This window comes from Porites lutea, chromosome 1 (assembly GCF_958299795.1).
Source record: "Porites lutea chromosome 1, jaPorLute2.1, whole genome shotgun sequence".
NCBI classification, from domain to species: Eukaryota; Metazoa; Cnidaria; class Anthozoa; order Scleractinia; family Poritidae; genus Porites; species Porites lutea.
Genome location: NC_133201.1, coordinates 49,213,076 through 49,233,075, shown reverse-complemented (window position 1 = coordinate 49,233,075; position 20,000 = coordinate 49,213,076). Strand labels below are relative to the sequence as shown.

The window sequence follows — 20,000 nt, the reverse complement described above, 5'->3', positions numbered from 1 at the left end:
TTTTTAATTCAACTTAAGTAACCCCTCAGAGTTTTGACTTGGCTTCTTGTTGATTTGTCAAAAATATGTCCTGTAAAAACTGAAAGGGGAGGGTCCAAAGAATCTGGAAATGGTATCTTCCCTCTCTTAGCCTCTCCGTCTCTGTAAATAATCCCCACTCCCTGATTTCTTTGAGGTCTTGCTTGAATATTAGTTTATAAGTGTACATTAAAGCCTCTTCTGCTGTAAGTGTTCCTTCAACTTCTTCCGCAGTAAAGGCATGTCATTCTAGAAAAAAAGAAAATGCTCTGTCATTCGATCAAGTAGAGCAGATGCTATTTAACTTCATGAAGCAAAAAAAAACATGGAAAAGTAATTATTCAACAGTAAGATTGTTTTTCCTTGTTTGATCATCATTAAACTTCCCTTCAGTTTTCTTGTGCATTATTAGCTGTATGATTTGACTGGTGGGTCGATTTTTGGTGCACTCTCGATCCTCCTTTCTCCCTCTATATGTTAATTTGTTTTCTTTTTTGTAATATTTATTTATTTACAAAAAAAAATTAATTACAAATGCGTGTTCTTTTAACCATTGAATTTGTTTTCTTATTTAGTACTTAGAAAGGCATCTGTTCAACTGAAGTGCCCCATACAGTGGCGGATCCAGACCTTCAGATAAGGGGGGCCCAGTCATCCAGACCCTGAGATGGGAGTGGGGGGGTGGTCTTCAAAAAATTTTTTTTGGTCCTTCGGGCCTCAGTTTGGTCTAAAAACAAGGGAGGCCAGGCCCCCCCAGGCACCTCCCCTAGATCCGCCACTGCCATAGAGAGAGGAGTATTTGCTATAGCTATGATCTATCATGTGGGCAACTATTCTGCCAAGAATGTTAGGTCTGATTTGACCGATCTATATGGATGTTTGTTACCATTAGAAAAGATGTCTTTACTTACAATAGTTTGGATTAATGCAGATTTTTAACATAGAAATTAATTGCGGTGAACCCAGATTAGTGTCTGTTAGTAAGAGGTGCATGTAATCTTATTGGAGGTGTCGGTTAACAGAGGTTCTGTACAGTACCTGATGGAAATTGGGATTTTTTCCCCTGCTCAAGTTCTGTGCAAGCTAAATGTCATACATGTTAATGCTACCATTTACAACAGTAGTTTAAGAACATATGAGTGATGTTCAGCATACCAAAATTTTTAAAAATATTTCTTTGTCTAACAATGTAAATTATAATAGTTATAATCATTACTATTACATTATTATTCTAAAAATTGTAAAAGTGAAACCTCTATTAAGCGGGCACCTTCGGGACCTTCTCAAGTGTCTGCTTAATAAAGAGTGTCTGGTTAATAGAGGCTTTAAAAATTGCACAATGTTTGTTAACGATCAACATTTAACGGTTACTCTGTACTGTGAAAAAGTTGCATGTTGTTAAAGAAGCTATCCAGAGTTCAAGTTCATTACCTTTCATTACCAACTTTCATTTGTTGGTAAATGCAAAAACATTAACTGACTTCAGTATGTATTTTAAGGACGTAATCCAATACTACTATTGTCAATTCACTCCGGTGTCTGCTTAATAGCGGTTTTTAACAATAGAAATTAGCCAAATACAACTTATTTTAGTGTCCGAGTCCACTTAATAGAGTTGTCCACTGAATAGGGGTTTGTTATAAAGGGAAATATCAGACGTCCGTTTCAGGACCCGGCTTAGTGTCTGCTTAAGACAGGGTGTCTGCTTAATTGGGGGTCCGCTTAACAGAGGTTTCACTGTAAAATATTAGTCATTGCTATTACAAATTGTGGCAATACTATGCAAAATATAATTGCTTACCATGCAGACAAACTCAGCCACAGTCATAGCTCAGTTTGCTTGAAAGGGAATTACCTTTAATGTAAATAGCAGAGGGGATGCTTGCCCCCACCTTCCTTCCCTAACACCACCACAGCCATGTTCCTCAACCCAAAATTGGTCAAATGGAAATGTTAAGATATTTTATTGAACACCAGTTGTAGCATCCAGGGCGCATGTTTTCTACCCTCCGACGACTCAAGAAGCACCATGAAGCAGGACTGTTTTAGCCTTTGTTTGAACAACTGCCTACTTATGCATACCCGGCCAACTGTCGATTGCGGATTCTATGGACACTGTTAAGATCTCAAAGAGGTTTGCTTGTGCCAACGAACTAAGCAAATGACATTTTGATAAATTGGAGTAGGGCTATGGTCAACAGCCCACTTTGTATATATCAGTGGCAGATCTAGGGGAAGAAGCTTGGGAGGCCCAGGCCCCCTCCTATTTTTAGACCAAACTGAGGCCACGCCCGAAGGGCCGAAAAATTTTTTTCGAGACCGGACCCCCCCTTATCTTAGGGTCTGGATGACTGGGTGCTCCCCCCTTATCTGAAGGTCTGTACATCTTTCCGCCACTGTATAATAATATAGCTACTACTCACCTGTGCCTCCAAAGCCTTTGCTAGCCTTGTAGTCTTTGTAGAGGCAAAGTTTTAGGGTTTTTCGAGTCTCAAAATCTTTGATTAGCTTTGTGCTTCTTCAGCGGATGAAACAGAGTATAAATTATTAGACAACTTAGTGCAAGACTTGTTTTCCGTTGTTTAATACTGGTATACTTAGCTTTCTTTTGCTGTCTTTCTTTTTTTACTCGTTTTTTTTGTGTGTGAATGTTTTGTGTAGCTGTGTGTGGTGTGCAGTACCTGACCTTTTAATGTAATCATTTATAAAAAGCCTAAGTGAGGTTTTAGCCCTCAATGGTTATTATGGGCAGCCTGTACTTTCTCTATATATTTCTCTGATTTTTTGGTATCATGTAAATCAATGTAGGGTAAAGCTGGGTACAAATAAAGTTGTTGTTGTTGCTGCAAACATTCATTATTATTCGACAGAGACAGACAGACATTACACACATGGATGATTTCTCTATTTTTTTATATTCCCGCCAATATTTGAAAAAGATGTTAAACGGGGCAGCGGTTCATTTAAGTTTTATTTGCTTGTTCGTGTAATTTCTTCATGAATGCAATTCGATCCGGGACCATTCAAGGGATGTTATATATATATTACTCAGTAACATCCGCTGAAAGGACCTTCCTGATGCGCCAAGAGGCTTGATCGAGGCGAAACATTAATACATCCTTTCCAAACAGATGCAGTGGCATCTTCTTGGTTGAATCAATCGAGGGATGATCGAAAAAGCAAGACAAGACCTCGAAACAAACATCAGATCATCAGACAAATAGAGTGGACGATCGAAGCGAAGCTGTTACATGAGTCACAGGGGGAACCACGAGGCGAGCGTGACGTCGTCATACGTTTACGAAATCAGAGGGCCTTTCGACGGATGTTAACGAGTGCTGACCGTACTACCATGGACATTGCCTAGTCCCTAGGCCTCATTATTATGCGCGGCCGATGCATTTCGGGTCACGTGGTCCGAGACAGTTTTTGAGGCCTAGACAAACTCGGAGAAGTGAGACATTTTGTCTCACTGGGGGCGGAGCTTTTGGAAGCGGGCGAGCTGTCAATAACTTTTCCGCGATGATGAAAGATGTCCAGCAGCCACGGAGAGTACAGAGGATAAACCGAGCATTTTTATTCTATGCACGTTTTCATTGTTGAAAGTCCTTTGGCCTTTCTTATTCATTTATCTCATTAAACTAATTTGAACTTTATCTCATCTCAAAAACAGGGCGTATGGAAAAGCAGGAATCCGGAATCCGGAATCCGGAATCCGGAATCGGAGCCGGAACCGGAACCGGAACCGGAACCGGAACCCGAACCTAAGAAATAAAACTTGGAGACGTTTCTGTCTTAAGAGTGTCACTAACAATTATTGCTCGATCAAGACTTTTCATCCTCACATTATATTTATTTATTGTTATTATATTTTTTACCGTCGCATTTTTTCGGTACGGCGCAAAATTTTTCTTCGAGAATTTCATATACGCGTGAGCGTTGCAACGTGGGATCATGATTGACATGGGTACTCCTCCTCCCTTTGCCGCCTTTCCCTCACAATGGATGAAACACAGGGCCCTTTTAAGAAATGAGTAACTTAGGCTCAAGAAAAGGAAATGAATAACACAGCGGTCTTAAACATCACATACTAATAATGGCTGTTTTTCGCAGTCAATCGGCTTCTGATTAGTTGTAGTCTCGATCTGTCGAAAATTGCTCGACCTACAGCTGCAGTCACAGTTTATGACTGCTAGGAATAACAGTAGGATGCACTTACCTTTTTTTTTGCAAGTCACTTTCCGAATGTGAGTATACCTTTGGTATCACATCACTGTGCTGAAAATTTCTCAAAACAATGATAACAGAGGACGCCATCTTGCATTTTATTCCCACACGGGTATCGGGAACTGGTTTCAGTGCTTCCCAGTTTACCCTGGTCTCAATTTAAGTTCCGATTCCGGTTCCGGTTCCGGTTCCGGTTCCGGTTCCGGTTCCGTTTCCGTTTCCGGCTCCGGATTCCGGATTCCGGATTCCGGTTTTTCCATACGCCCTTTGAACATCAACACGTGCCCGCTGCCCGATTTAACAACATTTTCCTAACACTTTTTGATAGACATGCTACTTATTGCTACTTACAAGTTGACGTCAAGAGTTTCTTAGCGAGCGGAGCGTTCTTTTTAGGCCGCGAAGCCACCAAGAGAGCTTCGATTTCGCAAGTAATAAATTCTAGACATTCTTAGCTTTTTGACTGTAACTCAACAGAAACAAGAAACCAACACCAGCAAGTCGCCCGGCGGGGCCACCTAGACAATATTTTCAGTCGCCCGAGGCCAAGTCTTGCGCCGTTAGAGCTAGAGGACAGCCTTGAGTCTCCGTCCTCCTCTACGATGTAATCTTACTTTTTCCTTCTTTGCTGACGCAGTATCTTTTTTCTGCTTGTGCAATCCAACCTGCCTTGCACGTGATTCGAAGTTGCAGCCAATAAAAATCACACAATTTTTTCGGGACGGGCTCAGGATACGGGAAAGATAAAAAGGTAAGGCAATTTTTGACTCCCAAGACGACGAAAGGAATGCGCTCCCGAATTTAAGACGCTGGCTGACTACGTCATCCTGCGTAATAAAAGGAAATAAAACCTAAACATAACAAATTCTCTATCATGTTGAAGCGTAAATGGTAACTCTATTAATCGCACTGAAAATTTGGTGCCTGTCAAAAGGTCTCAAAAGTGAGAACCCGTCCGGCTGGCCGAAAAGTTGATTTTGGGAATTTTTTCACTAAAGGCCCATAATTATTACCCTGCATATCACATAGGACCAGATTTTTCTAACTGAAAAGTCCCGGCATTATGGAATTCTCTTCATGAAAACGTTTTATGATGTGGTCAATGCCATAATTTGTTGTGCAAAGGAAGCGCGTGCTTTGATTGAATGAGTGCAATTTGTCTTGCAAAATTGTGAAAACTTGCAGAATTATAGGTTTAAATAGGGGGAAAAAGTACAATTCTGTCCGAGGTCTGTATGATATAAAAAAGGGCCTCATAGTACTGTTTACCTGAGACGTGATGAGAAAAAGTATGTTTAAAAGGCTGGTTTACACGCCACCAGATTCGTCGCCAAGATTTACTTGTAAAGTAATCTTGTAAAGTAAACTTGTCGAACACAAAAAATTCGGCCTGATTTTTTATTTTGGCCTCCATTTTAGACAGAGGAATGCAACGTGTAAATTGGCTGCCACCAAGGACTATCGTGACGCGTGTGTTTCTTAAAATTATATTTCGGGGCTGTCCAGTTATCCATAGTCTCTCAAACGGAGCAATGTTGGGGAGACTGGTGAATGCCACGTTATGACGCAACAGCTAATGCAAATACAATACACGAATAGGTCTATTTGTTTTCCAGGCCTAATCTACTGTGATCGAACATGATTGCTATTTTGGGGTGTACAAATGAGGCTATTAAAGCGATGTAAAATTTGTTTCACTCTTGGACTGTCAAATTATTTTTCTCTAAAATCACTTAGCTTTTGCCTCAAAAGTCACATGAATGTGCCCTGATCTGTGGATTACAAGTTTATTGTTTGATTTAAATTATGAATTTCTGAACGGGAGCTTCGCTTTTAGCCCTGGCTAAATCTATGGGGCGTTCGAGTTTGCAACGCTGGCTAAGACCAAAGACCACGCGCCAAACCTCGCTTCGAATGAATGACTATTTTCTATGTTGTAAAGAAATTGTATGTGATTAGTTAAATGCCAGTATTATATTCATTAATTACTGGCTTTCTTGGGCTTCCTTCCCTCATCTTTTTTTTTTTTGAATTTTGTTTACATATTTAATTTAAATAGCAAAATGATAATAAAATAAAATACAAATAAAAGTGTAAGGCAGCAACGGTGTGATTATGAAAAGTACTCTGGTTCTTTGCAGAAATTGAGTTATTTTATAATTTACTCAAGAGCTGGCTCATCCATAGATCTACATGTTACAATACTCAATTTACAGGTATATTATATACAAGATAAAATAAATTACAATCGGTTTTAATCAAAATGTTGAGTAAAAATTGACGATGAGTAAATCAAAGGCGGATCATCATGGGTGCCCTTCAACCAGCCTTAATAATGGTTTGGAATGCTGGAATTTGTTACGAACAACTAAGGCCTTGGCTATATAGGACATTTCCCAGTTCCAAAAACTCTCACATTCAAAACGAGGCTAAGTGCAAAACCTTTCAACTGAAAATGAGTTTTATTTGCATGAGAATAAAAATCATTTTCATATCAATGGCTTTAACCTCGCTTTGAAACACGAGACTTAAAGCAACTCGGAAATGACCAAATGGGAAACACTCTTACGGACGCAAATTTTACTTCTGCATCAAGGCAAAGGCATTCTTGCTTTCTGGACACACATGAGCTTCGTATCGCTGAGAGCCGTATGTTACACAACTTCATGATTTACAACGTTTTCCCTCGATTGATTTCCTTTTTTAAAGCCTTACTAGGACAACATTTCCGCAACCTTTTGAGTAGTTTAGCCAGGCCTGAAGACAACTTGCCAGCTAGACAAGATAAATACAATATGTGAAGTTAAACGAGCTACAGACAAAGTTTATAAGAACTGCACAGCCCGAATCAATTGGAAAAACATTATTTGAATAAACGTAATCAGCTAAAATAAAGTGCCCTAGCTTTCTTAATAGACCTTTTCCCTATCCTGCTTCAGTTAGCACTCACAATGAAACGAGGTGGACGCCCCTGTGTGCAGTTTCATACAATCCAGTGTAAAGTTGGTGCCTTCGTTAAAGGGAAAGAGGGGGCGGTGTATACTTGCTTATAGACTCATCGAGGCACGTCAGAGTTGTTTACAGCCTTGCTGCGTCACGATTAAACACTACTTGTCTAGAATAGTTTAGTGAACAAAGATGCTGAGATTGAAATTCCTTACTTTAACGAGAGCGTCATATAGCCAGATATCCTAGGGCCGTAGCCAGACTTTAACATGGACAAGGCAAGATCTACCATCGCCGAAGGCGCGAGCAACTAAAAGCTTTGAGGGACTGTTTCAGGTTTTATTTCAGAAAAATCAGTCTCATTCAACTTCTTACCATTTTTTTTTTTTTTCGAAATTTGTGCCCCGTTTTAACTTTTACTAACTACGGCCCTGTATCAAGAAGGATCTTCAAGGTTGCTTTCAAACAACGAAAGTTACACGGAGTGCATAAGTTCTAGACAAGCGTGACCACGTCTAGAACATCACACCTCAGCTTCTGTTTTCCAACTATTCCAAATAAAAGCACTGTTAAAGGTCTTTCTATTTATACTCTTTCCGGTTAAAATAGTTCAATGTACAGTTTCACTTTTTGAAATAGTAAATAAATGTTCATATAAAACACTATTGAGCATAAGTTGCACACAATTGATCCATGTAGTAAAACACGCATGTTTATCTCTCAAAAGTTCAATACATCCTCTGCAAAGTCTAGATCTGCGCCACTTGCTTGGGAAACTGTCCGATCTGTGGTGAGAAGGTCATCCAGCTAGATTAAAAATGGGAAAACAAGTCACAATTTATGGGTATTAGGTTGGGACGACCTGAAATTTTGTAAAATTGGGAAAACAAGTCACAATTTATGGGTATTAGGTTGGGACGACCTGAAATTTTGTAAAATCAATAGCAAAGCAACACAAACCAACCAACCAACGCAAACTTTATAGCCAATCACGACGACGCAGAAATCAAAATGAACCAATCAGACCTCAAAACAAAAAACGTAGCTGATACAAAGCGCGGGAAAACTCTTTCGAGCAACGCCTCTGACTTTTCAGGGTCGGATCCAGAAAATTCAGAAAGGGGTGGCCGGGACACTTAACAGCTCTATCCTAGATACTTTTTACTTTTCTGAGACGGAATTCTATACAAATAATACAAAATTTCAAAGGAAAAGGGGTGGCCGCGGCCCCCTCGGCCCACCCCTAAATCCGCCCGTGCTTTTTAACTAGTGAGAGATTTTTTTTCCTTTTTGCCAATAACTCGATAATAGACCTGTATATGGCAGCCTAAGCAATTTCAAAGCAGGTGGAAAATTACCCCACCAATTTTTGAAAGCCTCTGAACAACACGGTCGTGTGGCGTCGCTCACCAGGGAACTGTGGAAAGCACAGGTCTTGTTTTAATTTCTTAGCCTAACATTTGGAGGCGAAATGCGGAAAAGAAAGTAAAGTCCATACCGATGTTTATTTTCTAATACAACAATATTTTTAGAAAAAAACCCCAAAGTTTGCTCTAAATTCGTTATGTCCCTCGCTCGTTACACTAGCGACATTATTTTGTATCTTTTACAAGTCCACACTTCCAAACTAAAATGAATCTTAATGTTTTCTATTTTGGGAAACTCGCAACTTTAATCTGACGTCTGCAGTTTACTGTAAACGTGACTCTGAGGGCCTGTTTACTTAGAGGACCCCAGAAAGGTGAGGTAACATGTGGCGGGTCACCCCACCCATCATGTAAACGTGATCAAATTAAAATGAGAGATTATAAGGACAGGTGGGCATGTAAACAGGCAAAAATGTCTCAAATGACATTGATTATGGTAACGCCTTGGTGACAAACTTCAAACAACAAACCTTGGCACTTCCGCTGTGGAAACTACTAAGTGACAGCTGCTCATCAATGTCTTCAGGAATGCTTATATCACTGTTTCAAAAGAAAAAGTAAAAGACACGTATTCAGTTAAAATTAACACTTCCTGTCCACAAACACCTTGCAATGCAAATACCATTATATATCTATACCTTGTTGGATTAAAGTCATCTTCGTAATCATCATTGTAATCAGCTGCTTCACCATTTTTTTCTTCATCAGGGATATCTGGCAAGCGGAACAACTTAGATTGTTATTTGGTTACTTGCGGTTTTTATTCTAAGTACTTTTATCCTCATCTGGGGCATCTAACACTGGACTGTTTTCTCTAGGCACACGGAATCATTTGGCGGTAGTAGAGAGGGGATTGGGCCTGGGAGTAGCTTGAGTGGCAGGTTTTGAAAGGGGAGGGGAGGGTGGGAAGAAGGGAGGGGTCTATTGGGAAGAGAAGGACCCTAAATTCTTTCTCTTTCTCCATCGTGCTTTTCTCTCTCTTCCCCACCCCACCCCATCCATTTTTGCGCCTGTAAAGCAGACTGGCCTGAGAGAGGCTACCCTCCTGTGCCGGATCAAGAAGTTCTCGCGGAGTGAAAAACTTTCATTGTAGAGTTAAATAAATAATGTAATCATATGTTTATGAGGTCATTTTATTTCTGAATTAATTAGGACATTAAAAAAAAAGAGAAGAATAAAATGCACTTTATTTGAGTGTCAAGGTATTTAGCAAAAAAGTACTAACTGGGGACACTATTTTTCCGTCTCCAACTAGAGACGGGACCGCTATTTTTACGGTGTTATCCGAGCCACGCGAAGGTCTAGCCACTTGCAACGCAAATGGAGTATCTTCATTTCTTAGTTATTTTAAGACCCTGAGTATTGGTCTGACCCCGGGAACCAACCCTGCGACCTTCTGCTCTGCAGTCAAGCGCTCTACCGACTGAGCTAATCCTGCCACGGTTAAACTGTAGTTAGAAAACCAATGATGAACCTAAAATATCCCTTACTGGATGAATATATGAAAATAAATGCCAGTGAACCAGATGAATGTGAGAGCACTAGATCAACAAGCTTATTGCCTCAAAGGAAAATCATTTCTCTCTGCTAACTTTCTATTCAATACATGATGTCACATACCAAATCCAAGTTTGCTGATCCTGCTGTCAATTTCAGCCAAATCCTGCCAATTCGGTGATTTTGTGAAGTCTTCCACCAAAATAATATAAACACAAAAAATGATGTTAGACTGTACAGGTGTTTTCTTGTAATAAATACTTTACTTTGGTTATGGCTAATTCTTTTGACTAGCTGCCTTTATTCATGCCCTTCTATAGGTGCCCTGGTGGGGAAGGGAAGGGATGAGGTCCACGAAAACCAATTTGTTGCAGACAATTATTTGTTTATGGAAAAATGCAAGGAAGTGTAATTGTTTCAACATCTCTCACAGGAAGAATATCAAAAGTCCAACTCAGTTTGACTTGTTTTTTTTTTTTTAACTTGTTTGTTTTGCTATCAAAAGCCAAGTTTGGAAAAACTGCAGTTATCCTAGGCTTGGTTAAGCATGCACTATCAAAAACTGTTGAAAGGAAATTCCATACATAGCTGGTAAAAGTACCAATCCAAGACTGGAAAAGCTATGGAAATCAAATTATCCAGACCAGGATCAGCTTAATTTCTAATAATGGAGAGCCAGTTATCCAGGGCACAGTATCTAAGTTCTCCATTGCCGGTAAAGTAGAATTTCACTCCAGGATTTAGGAATTCTCCATGTTTGGAAAAAGCCATATATATATATATATAGCTTGTGTGGGATAAATAAAATCTCATTCTCTTAGTTTTATCCAGTCCAGGTTAAGCATTATTATTAAAAACTGAATCATTGGATAATGCAATTCCAGAGCTCTGATTGGCTTAGCCATCAAGGTATTATGAGCCATTAAACATGTACCATGCTCTCCAAATATGGTAACTGTACGTGTCTGCTCAAAACTAAAAACAAGCTGAAAATTGGTTGTTTTTACAAATAAAGTCAGGAAGAATTCTCAATATTTTGTGGGTGTTTTTATAAAGCAATAATTTTTAATCCACTTTGCTTGTTGTTGGATATGAGAATGATCATAGCCCAATCGGCGCTGCGCACCTCATTGGCTATCTACCACAGGGCTCTCACTATTAAACAGCCGGGGCCTGGGGATGTTCTCGGCTACTATGAGTGTGCAGGAGCCCCAGCTACTTTCATAGGAAACAAAAGGAAAATAGAACCAAAAGAACTTCCTTTCAGTGGAATCCCCTTCTACTAATTGCATATACCTGGCAACTTGAAATTTTGGCGACAGCCCTGTACCATCTCATATCCGACTCACACTTGTGGAATACAATAATTGTTAAATATATCCGCGTTTGGTAAGTATGATATACAGTGCGGGATGGAATAAGATCTCCTAAATTGAAAAATGTAATTACCAGTTCAGGTTAAGCAATATATATCCATGTTTGGTAAATATGATATGCTGTATGCAGTGGCATGTCTGATGGTAGTTACACTTAAATTAAGTACTTTTCCAAAGGTCTATTTAATAAATTATTAGTGTGAAAGAAGTTACACTTGACAGAAAATTTACTTACTATGCATACCTCTAGTATTGTTGTTGCTGTTCATGCCAGGTAATGGTGGTACTCCTTTTAATGAACCCAGCCCACTGTTGCCTAGTGATGGAGCACCCTTAAGAGAAGACAGTCCGCCAGCAGACTTGGATTCTAAGCAGGAAAAAAATAATAATAAAAGAAACTTATATTCAGGTAAATAAATGTGACAAACACAATTTGCTACTATTTGTTGTCGAAATTTCTGATGCTTTCTACTTTAATGTCATCTTCACATGTCACTCTGTTTTTACTATCTGGTGACTCCAACCTGCTGACCTTGATGTTGTGTCTGTTGCATTTTATTTTATTTTTTTAATATTTATCACCCGCTCTATTTTCGGAATTTATTAGTTCTTTTTCCCACCTGACTGTAATGGCAATGCCTTTTTCTCCTTTTTATCATCTTCTCTGCAAGAGAAAAAATCCAGTATCTAAATATGAATTCAAAATGAAGTGAGATGTTGGGATTTTCCTGTGATTGTTATTTCTAAGTTCTGTTGGGTAAACGTCAAAGTTTAAGGCCCACCTGAGCTCCATTTTCCACACTAGCAGATGAAAACTTCTATAACTGTACTTACTTTGTTCTAAATGGTGAATCACCAAATATGTCATCACCATCATCACTGCCAATGGTTACATCTGGACTTCTGCAACAGGTTATTAAAAAGACACGCAAATATTATGAATTCAAGGATAAAAATAATGTCATAACACTCAAAGCAAAATTAATATACTTACTTTATAAATTTTGTGAGGGCTTAAAACAAATATGTACCTTTTTCCATTCTTGTCTTTTCTTGAATTTGACAGTGAATTCTGCTCTTTACCTGAATTCAGTATTTCACTTTTGTCAGACTTGTTTGATTTTTCATCTCTTACTCTTTGAGGAATCTTGCTGGGTCTTGGACTAGTTGGCTGTTAATTAAGACAAAATATTAAACACTGAACATGTCCATCACATAATTACATTTGGCAAATTTACATACAAGGTCAAGCAGAAATTAAAGTGTATGCGTGGTCCCAACACTTTTTCGCATAATTAGAGACCTTGCGGTTGGAGTTTTCGAGGGCAGCTGTGGAGGATTGAAAATTTGTATCTCGTACTAGCTTACAATGTATGCCTGTGGACCTCAAATGTGGCAGAAAAACTGAGATATTTCCACCTTAATCATAACTATAACAAAATTCTCAAATCTCATTGGTTATCCACTGTCCCGATTTCATGACTAATAGGACAGTATAATAGGACAGTATACATCATGCCTAAGTAATTGGACAGTATGCGCTATTGAGTGCTCACTTAAATGGCTTCTTTTCACTGCTAGCAAAAAACCCTCAGAATTTCTTGTGTTCAAATTTTGTTATAGTTATGATTAATTGGTAACAGAACTTTGTGTTGTCCAATTCGGTCTGTAACCATACTCTTGATTTGCACAGATCAAACTCCCACTAATTAAATATAAATGCGGTCGCCAGTTTTGTTAATCACTCATATGATTACAGACTGAATTGGAGTCCACTCAGTCCTATTACCATTAGTTACCGACACATTTCTAAAAATATATATAAATTGAGTCCCTTTGAATGATTCATCATACTTTCCCCAAAAATCTACAATAATTTTAGAAGGGAAGCACTGGAACTGAGAACCTCAGAAATCTTCAGATGTCTTCAGAACTCTTTGAAAAATCTTTAGATATGATTGGTTCGTCAAGGAAATATCCTGAAAATCTCAGGATATATATCTCACACTTTTGACTCAAAATAAGCTGTGCAAGACTACCCTCACATGGAAGGTCATATACCACCTAGTGCATGTATGTTTTAACTAAAGTTTTCTTTACAGTAATTACTGCTATTCATTATACATCATCCTTTATAACAATTTTACATTAATTATATGGACACATATCAAAAATTATTTTAACTTTCAAATCCTTCTTTCACATAAGTAGTTTGTGACACAAGCATTTGTGAAGAGTCTTTAGAAGTACGTACAATGTAAACAAAACACAAGATTATATTATGAGTTATTTTTAACTTGGTGAATCTTAACTGACTTTTTTCTTTGCTAGCAAATGACATTATAATTATTTATTTTTATCACACAGTCAAAATTTTAATGAAATTTAATGATTTAATATTCATTATTTTTAATACCCTGCTATCATCATCAGCGCTTGCAGTGTCTGAAGTAAGATCACCAACATCTGAAAAGTCTTCATCAACCTTTAACAAAGAATACTTTAATACGCTTTTGTCTATAAATAAAAATTCAACTGGATAGCAAGGTCTAGGAACATACACAAAGATACTAAATAAATACAGTGTATGTGTGCATGTATGTTTTCATTTTGCATTACTTTACTTTCATTCTCTAATTTAAGTAAAATGTAGTCTATTTCACTTTTATTACTACAGTCTTTATTTATAAGTGTTACTATTAAAAACTGAATCATTGGATAATACAATTCTAGAGCTCTGATTGGCTTAGCTATCATGGTAACCATACTCTCCAAATATGGTAACTGTACGCGTCTGCCCAAAATTAAAAACAAGCTGAAAATCGGTTGTTTTTAAAAATAAAGTCGGGAGGAATGCTCAATAATTTGTGGGCGTTTTTAATACAACAATTATTCCACTCGCGCTTGTTGAATATGGGATGATTATAGCCAACTCAGCGTTGTGCGCCTCATTGGCTATTTACCATCTCATATCCAACGCGCACTCCTGGAATAATTGTTAATTATTATTTTTTTAAATTTAAACTTTTACAGGCAATATGAAGATAGTTATGTGAAGTAAAACTAAATTTACACTTAGTTTGAATTATGCTGAAAAGGGAACAGGATAAGATTTCCCTGAGGTGTAGTTAGAAAAAATTATTTCTTAATAATTTGGGGGTAGCAAACCAACATATATGCAGGTGCAAAGGATTATAAAAGATTAAATTAGAACTGTAAAAGTAAATTATAATAACAATAACAATAATAAGTATAATAATAACAATACTAATAATAATAACAACAAAAATAATAATAATATTGTTCTTATCATTAACATCATTTAATTCATATTTATTGTTATTTCTGTCATTATTTCAGCAGCAGAGCTTTTTATCATTTTTATAAGTTACAGTCGGCCCCAGTGGTTCAAAACATGGATACTATTATCGACTAGATAAATCTCTGTCCAATGAATTAGTTTCCCTAAAACTTTTCTCCTGGAGAGTGACCTACCCACGGGACGATTGACCAACCAGGCCCCGGTGAGCCACAGACATATTGAATCCTCCTTACAATAATTATATGCAGTAACAAACAGTTTAGTTGTTGTTTTCATTGTAATGTTTAGTCAGTCCACTAGTTAACGCCACCAGGCACATTAACTGACATATCAAACAAAATTTTAGTACTTTATCATTCTTGACCTATTCAAGTTATAATGACACAGCCAGGGTGAGTGAGACTGGTCAAGAGATGTAGCTGTTGTGGTTCAAGTTTGAAAAAAAAAAAGAACTCAAAGGAAAATCCAACACTTAAACTTTTAACCAGGGACCAAGGGTTTTTATCCCCACTATATACTCTTGTGGGTTATTACATTAACAGTAATACTGATCCCCAAAATCTGGCTGAGGAAAAAAGTCAAATACATACTTTCATGTTTGGAGGGCTGGTGCTTCTTGGACTTTCCTGTGCATTATTTCTTGGTGATGTGACTGCCTCTTTCGAGATCTTCATAGAAGGTGCGAAAAAAAAAAAATAACTGTCAGACAATGAATCAGAAGGTTTGATTGATTTAATTATTTCATTAGCCCTAACTGATACAGTGTACAGGAAACTGGGTTATTTAATTGGAGTTCTTGCTTCCAAAATCAAATTAAAAATTAGTAGTGTTAGTTTTAATTTGAGGAAATGTTAAAACCAGAGAAGCCAGAGAAAAATACTCTCTGTGCACGACATATAGAGAACCAATATATGTACTTAGCTCATACTGTACAGGTGTATATCAAAATATAGCACTTATTTTGAGATGTGAACCTACATGTATGCCACATTTTAGGGGTGGCAAATTAAGTGACTTTACCAGACTGTGTCTACCCTGCTCTCTGCTCTGAAAGTTTAGTTAACCCTTTCACTGCCACAGTGGATGATGGAGTTTGTGAGGTGGTTCTAACTTTTACGTCTGTGGACAAAACCCTATGGTGCGATTATGCAAATAAAACCTCTTTGGAAGTACGTTCATGTGGTGTTATTATTTTGTTTTAAAAAAATTTACAAAAGGAAATTTGGGATTTTTGCGAAATTTGCCTTTGGTCATATTTGGCAGTGAAAGGGTTAATAGGTAGTGTATAAATATGTTGCAGTTAATTTTTTATCTCAGGTAATTTTTGTTTTTCTTTTGTTTTTCTTTTGTTTTTTGGTATGGTAATGTATGCTTATGAACTATTAAAAGTTGAAACACAGGAAAAATAAAAATTACCTGAGATAACAAATTAACTACAACATATAAAAATTAATTATGTACATGTGTAATATGTTGTGTTTTCAATGTTATCTTAGTTTCAATTTCATTTCCCTTTGTTTCAAAGTCATCATTATAAAACAAATACCTCGTCACTTGTACTGGGTGAGAGTCTCTTTATAACTTCAGCTAGTAAGGGTTGGTTGGAATTTCCATCAATATCTTGTAGTTTAAGTTCCCTTGCAAGGTTGTTTCTTCCTGTATACTTGTCACTCTGGAAATGACACATAGAAGTAGTTACCGGTACATCAAAGCTGACATTGTGCTCTAAGAAAACCTAAAAGAATTTATTCTTCAGATAAAAAATTATGCAGTTCTTGTGGGGATCAAGCATCAACATGCAAATTGTACTTTGGAATTGATAATGTACTAGAGACTTGCATTTCAACATTATTTTTGCAAAATAAAATTGGGTTCTAATTATTTTAAGTCCATGAATTTTCATGGTCTTTGTTACTCTTTTAAGGTATTTGAAGTTAATTCAAAGGAGTAGGACAATAGAGTATTAAAGTTTATGACTTACAAAATTAGTTTCAGGATCAAAAACAGCAATGGTGAAGTCCAGTTCAAAATATTCCAGAAATTCTCTGACCAAGCCAGTAACAAGACGACCTACAGTGTACAGTGTATAATAAAAACAGTAACAAAGGAGAACAAAATGAGGAATGCCAAGGAAAAAGGAACTTTATCATTATGGGAAATTGTCACTGCTACAGATGGGATTACAACTTTCATAGTCATAACAAATAGATTAATCAAGAGGACAAAAATAAGGCTTCTAACCTTCACTTGTATTCAAAAACTTCTTCAGATCGGGATTCATGAGTGGCATTTTACCCTGATAAAAAAGCAATAAATCATGAAAACCATAACATTTGTATGTACAATTGTACATAGTATTGGTGAAATCAAATTTTTTACACTGCAGGTACAGGGATGTAGCGAAGAAACAGCTCCTGTTGAATTTGCTGGCTGAAAATGAGCTTACACCAGCTCAAATTCCTCTGGTAAAGAAAGACACGGAGGAACAATTTGAAGGTGCAGTTCAGTAAGAAGCCATGCTAGAATAATGATAATAAGGCAGCTTAGCATTTCCTACTCTACATCCCAGTACGTACTTTAAAACAATTTACAACTGAACAAAAGTATGTGATCTTTATGTGTCGGTCAAATCGAAGCTTCAACATACCCCCCCCCCCCCCCCCCCGGGCAACCCCCCGGGCATTTGACTTTTTTGAAAATTATTGTTCAAATTCCCCCCTACCCGGGCCAAAATGCTGTTCAAATGCCCCACACTGGGGTCAATTCAGGTGATCAAATGCCCCTGCCCCGGGGACATTTCACAGGAACAAAAATGACAGAAGGACGGCGGAAACGCCTTCAGTTGTCGAACAAAATCTTTCTTTTAAATATAACAAAAACTGAGAAACACTGTTACCGTATTTACTACGAACAAAAGTCTTGTGCAAAGCGGAGGAAATCGCTGCTACAAGGTCACTGAATGCTCAGCTTTTCTTCATCATGCAATATACATAGCGTTCTACGAAAAAGATCCCACCTATTGAGATTACTACATCATGACCATTTCACTGACATGCATCATCGCTCACCTTATTAATTAACATACTTGCAGTAGGTCAAAGTAGTTGACCTGAGCTTTTTATTTTATTTTATGTTGCTGTATTGAATCGCCGGTATAGGTATTGTATTTCATTGTAAACACAACAATAAAATACATTCATACCTTCGAAGCCTGAATCCAATATTAAAAATTTTAAAATTTAAATACTTCAAATACGCCACAAAGCTTGTTTAAGCCCTTTCCTCGTAACCAATTGACCACAAACGCACAATCTTTTCCACGAAAATCCTCTAACACCGCGTCCCCCATAGCTCGCCACGCCAAAGATTTTACATGAAATCGAGGGTGCAGTTCAAATTCCCCACCCCTAAAGCATGGGGATCAAATTCCCCACCCCTCGCAAGACTCTGATAATCAAATTCCCTCCTCCCCGGGACGGCAAAGGTGTCAAATGCCCGGGGTATGCCCGGGGGAGGGCATGTTGAAGCTTCGATTTGACCGATACATTACGGTGGTATTTTGGTGCACATGGGTATGTCTCAGGGGCATAGCCGACTTTTTGACTTTTTGACTTTTTTTGTTGTAGTCCTGGCTGACTGTCATTTCCACATATCCTGAAACTTGCACGCATGATTAGTACACACTGACATCACCAACACTTTCAGCTAATATAAGCATTTTAGCTCACCCCAACAATGCATAATGTTTATTACACGTGCTAGAGTGATGAAACTAAAAATTTGTAGGCCTGGGCTGGCCACGCCCCTGTATCTTTAAGAGACATTAGAGTGCACTGACTATACAAACTGAGAAATATAAGAATCAAGTGTCCCTATCTACAAAATGAAGGTGTCTACAACAGAACTTGAATAGTATCCATACCTCTGCTCCTTCTTGTTCTTCTAGTGCTAGAAAGACACTGGCTCTTAACTGGGCCTAAAAAATATCAATAGAAATGAAAACAAAATACCCACAGTCACTGTACAAATAGAAATAAAACTATTCAAAATCAACCACCTCATTTCAATTGGTTGTCATTGCCACTGAAAGTCTTGTACGACATGGCCAAAGTTATGCGCGAACATTTTCTTTACTTAACAGAACATAATTCCTCATTGAAGACCGAACGATTTCATTCTTTTTTAATGGCTCTGTAGTGTACCATATAAAAACCGGCTTGCAGTTGATTCTAAGCTTAAATATTTTCTACAAAAATTCACTTTCAGTGGCGTCATTGAAATCGGACGTTAAAACCCTAAAACAATATTTATTGCTACGATTTTACCTCCATTTCTTCTTTTACTAAAACCACACATTTCCTTACCCTGATTTTTCCAAGAACTCCTTTGCTTTCAAGCGTTTGGGCCACCATATCTCTCAACTCTGTGTCCTCTTCCGCCGACATTTTGAATTTTTCACGTCTCCAGTCCTCGGCCGAGATCTTCGGATTCCGAATATTTGGCGAAAATATTTCGGAGATTCACCGAGATATATCGATTTGCCAGATCCCGGATGCGCGCCAAATTTGTGCCTCACGTGTACTTATTTTGATTTGATCGCCATATTTGACAAGAAGGCCCGATCAGCGACACTTTTTCATTACAAATCATGGCTGTGCAACCTTGTCAACAGTTTTCTCTTGGTAATGTCGTATAGATTAAGCCAATCTTTTGTTATTCTTTGCTTTTGATTGCGTAAATTTTATGCTTCGTTTGCAGATGGAGCTGCGGAACAAGGCTTTCTTGCATTTTATCGTTCCTTGCCTGAGGTACGAGATAATTTAATAATGTTCGCGCTTAATTTTATTTAAGTTATTTAAAGGCTAAACTTCAGGTAAACTTGCCCGAAAGCTACAACGGTACGTGTGTTTGCTCTAGAAAATGAGACATCTCTTTTTTGTTCCTTTATTTCATTAGAAACCAGAGACAACTTTTCGTGTGTTTGATCGCTCGGTGAGTAGATGTTTTACGTTGTAGTGCTCCACAGTAGATCTGAATGATCTTGGTCACTGTCTCCTATCGCCCCTCCACCCATAAATAGCTAGACTTTTCATTACCTCCCACTCCCTTTATCTATCTATCTACCATTAATTTGGCGCCATCGGTCAATAAATCAATTAAAAATAAATAAATAAAAGTAGTCAAATA

The 20,000-nt window shown here is 37.8% G+C and overlaps 2 protein-coding genes across 4 annotated transcripts in view; one reads left to right on the top strand and one right to left on the bottom strand.

Annotated features, from left to right (window-relative positions):
* Positions 1–6,337: 6,337 nt before the first annotated feature.
* LOC140953619 (centrosomal protein 43-like) lies at positions 6,338–19,279 on the bottom strand. 3 transcript variants are annotated; one of them, XM_073403045.1, is made up of 15 exons: positions 19,178–19,279; positions 18,736–18,789; positions 17,055–17,109; positions 16,795–16,883; positions 16,360–16,485; positions 15,404–15,481; positions 13,908–13,976; positions 12,523–12,662; positions 12,326–12,394; positions 12,112–12,155; positions 11,736–11,858; positions 10,239–10,307; positions 9,257–9,332; positions 9,089–9,158; positions 6,338–7,998 (listed from the first exon to the last, which is right to left on the bottom strand). In XM_073403045.1, the coding sequence occupies exons 1-15, from the start codon at positions 19,256–19,258 to the stop codon at positions 7,912–7,914; spliced, it is 1,230 nt and encodes a 409-aa protein (XP_073259146.1). In that variant the 5' UTR covers positions 19,259–19,279; the 3' UTR covers positions 6,338–7,911. The 3 variants fall into 3 exon arrangements, with proteins under 3 accessions (XP_073259146.1, XP_073259140.1, XP_073259153.1); XM_073403039.1 differs by having other exon boundaries at positions 10,239–10,311; positions 11,737–11,858; XM_073403052.1 differs by lacking the exon at positions 13,908–13,976 and having other exon boundaries at positions 10,239–10,311; positions 11,737–11,858.
* Positions 19,280–19,394: 115 nt separating this feature from the next.
* The window catches only part of LOC140953676 (DNA mismatch repair protein Msh2-like), a 34,908-nt gene continuing 34,302 nt past the window's right edge, over positions 19,395–20,000 (top strand). Inside the window, exons 1-3 of the mRNA XM_073403088.1 lie at positions 19,395–19,495; positions 19,572–19,621; positions 19,770–19,805. Of these exons, the coding sequence (XP_073259189.1) occupies positions 19,462–19,495; positions 19,572–19,621; positions 19,770–19,805 (120 nt within the window). The 5' untranslated portion in view covers positions 19,395–19,461. The remainder of the gene's footprint in view (positions 19,496–19,571; positions 19,622–19,769; positions 19,806–20,000) is intronic.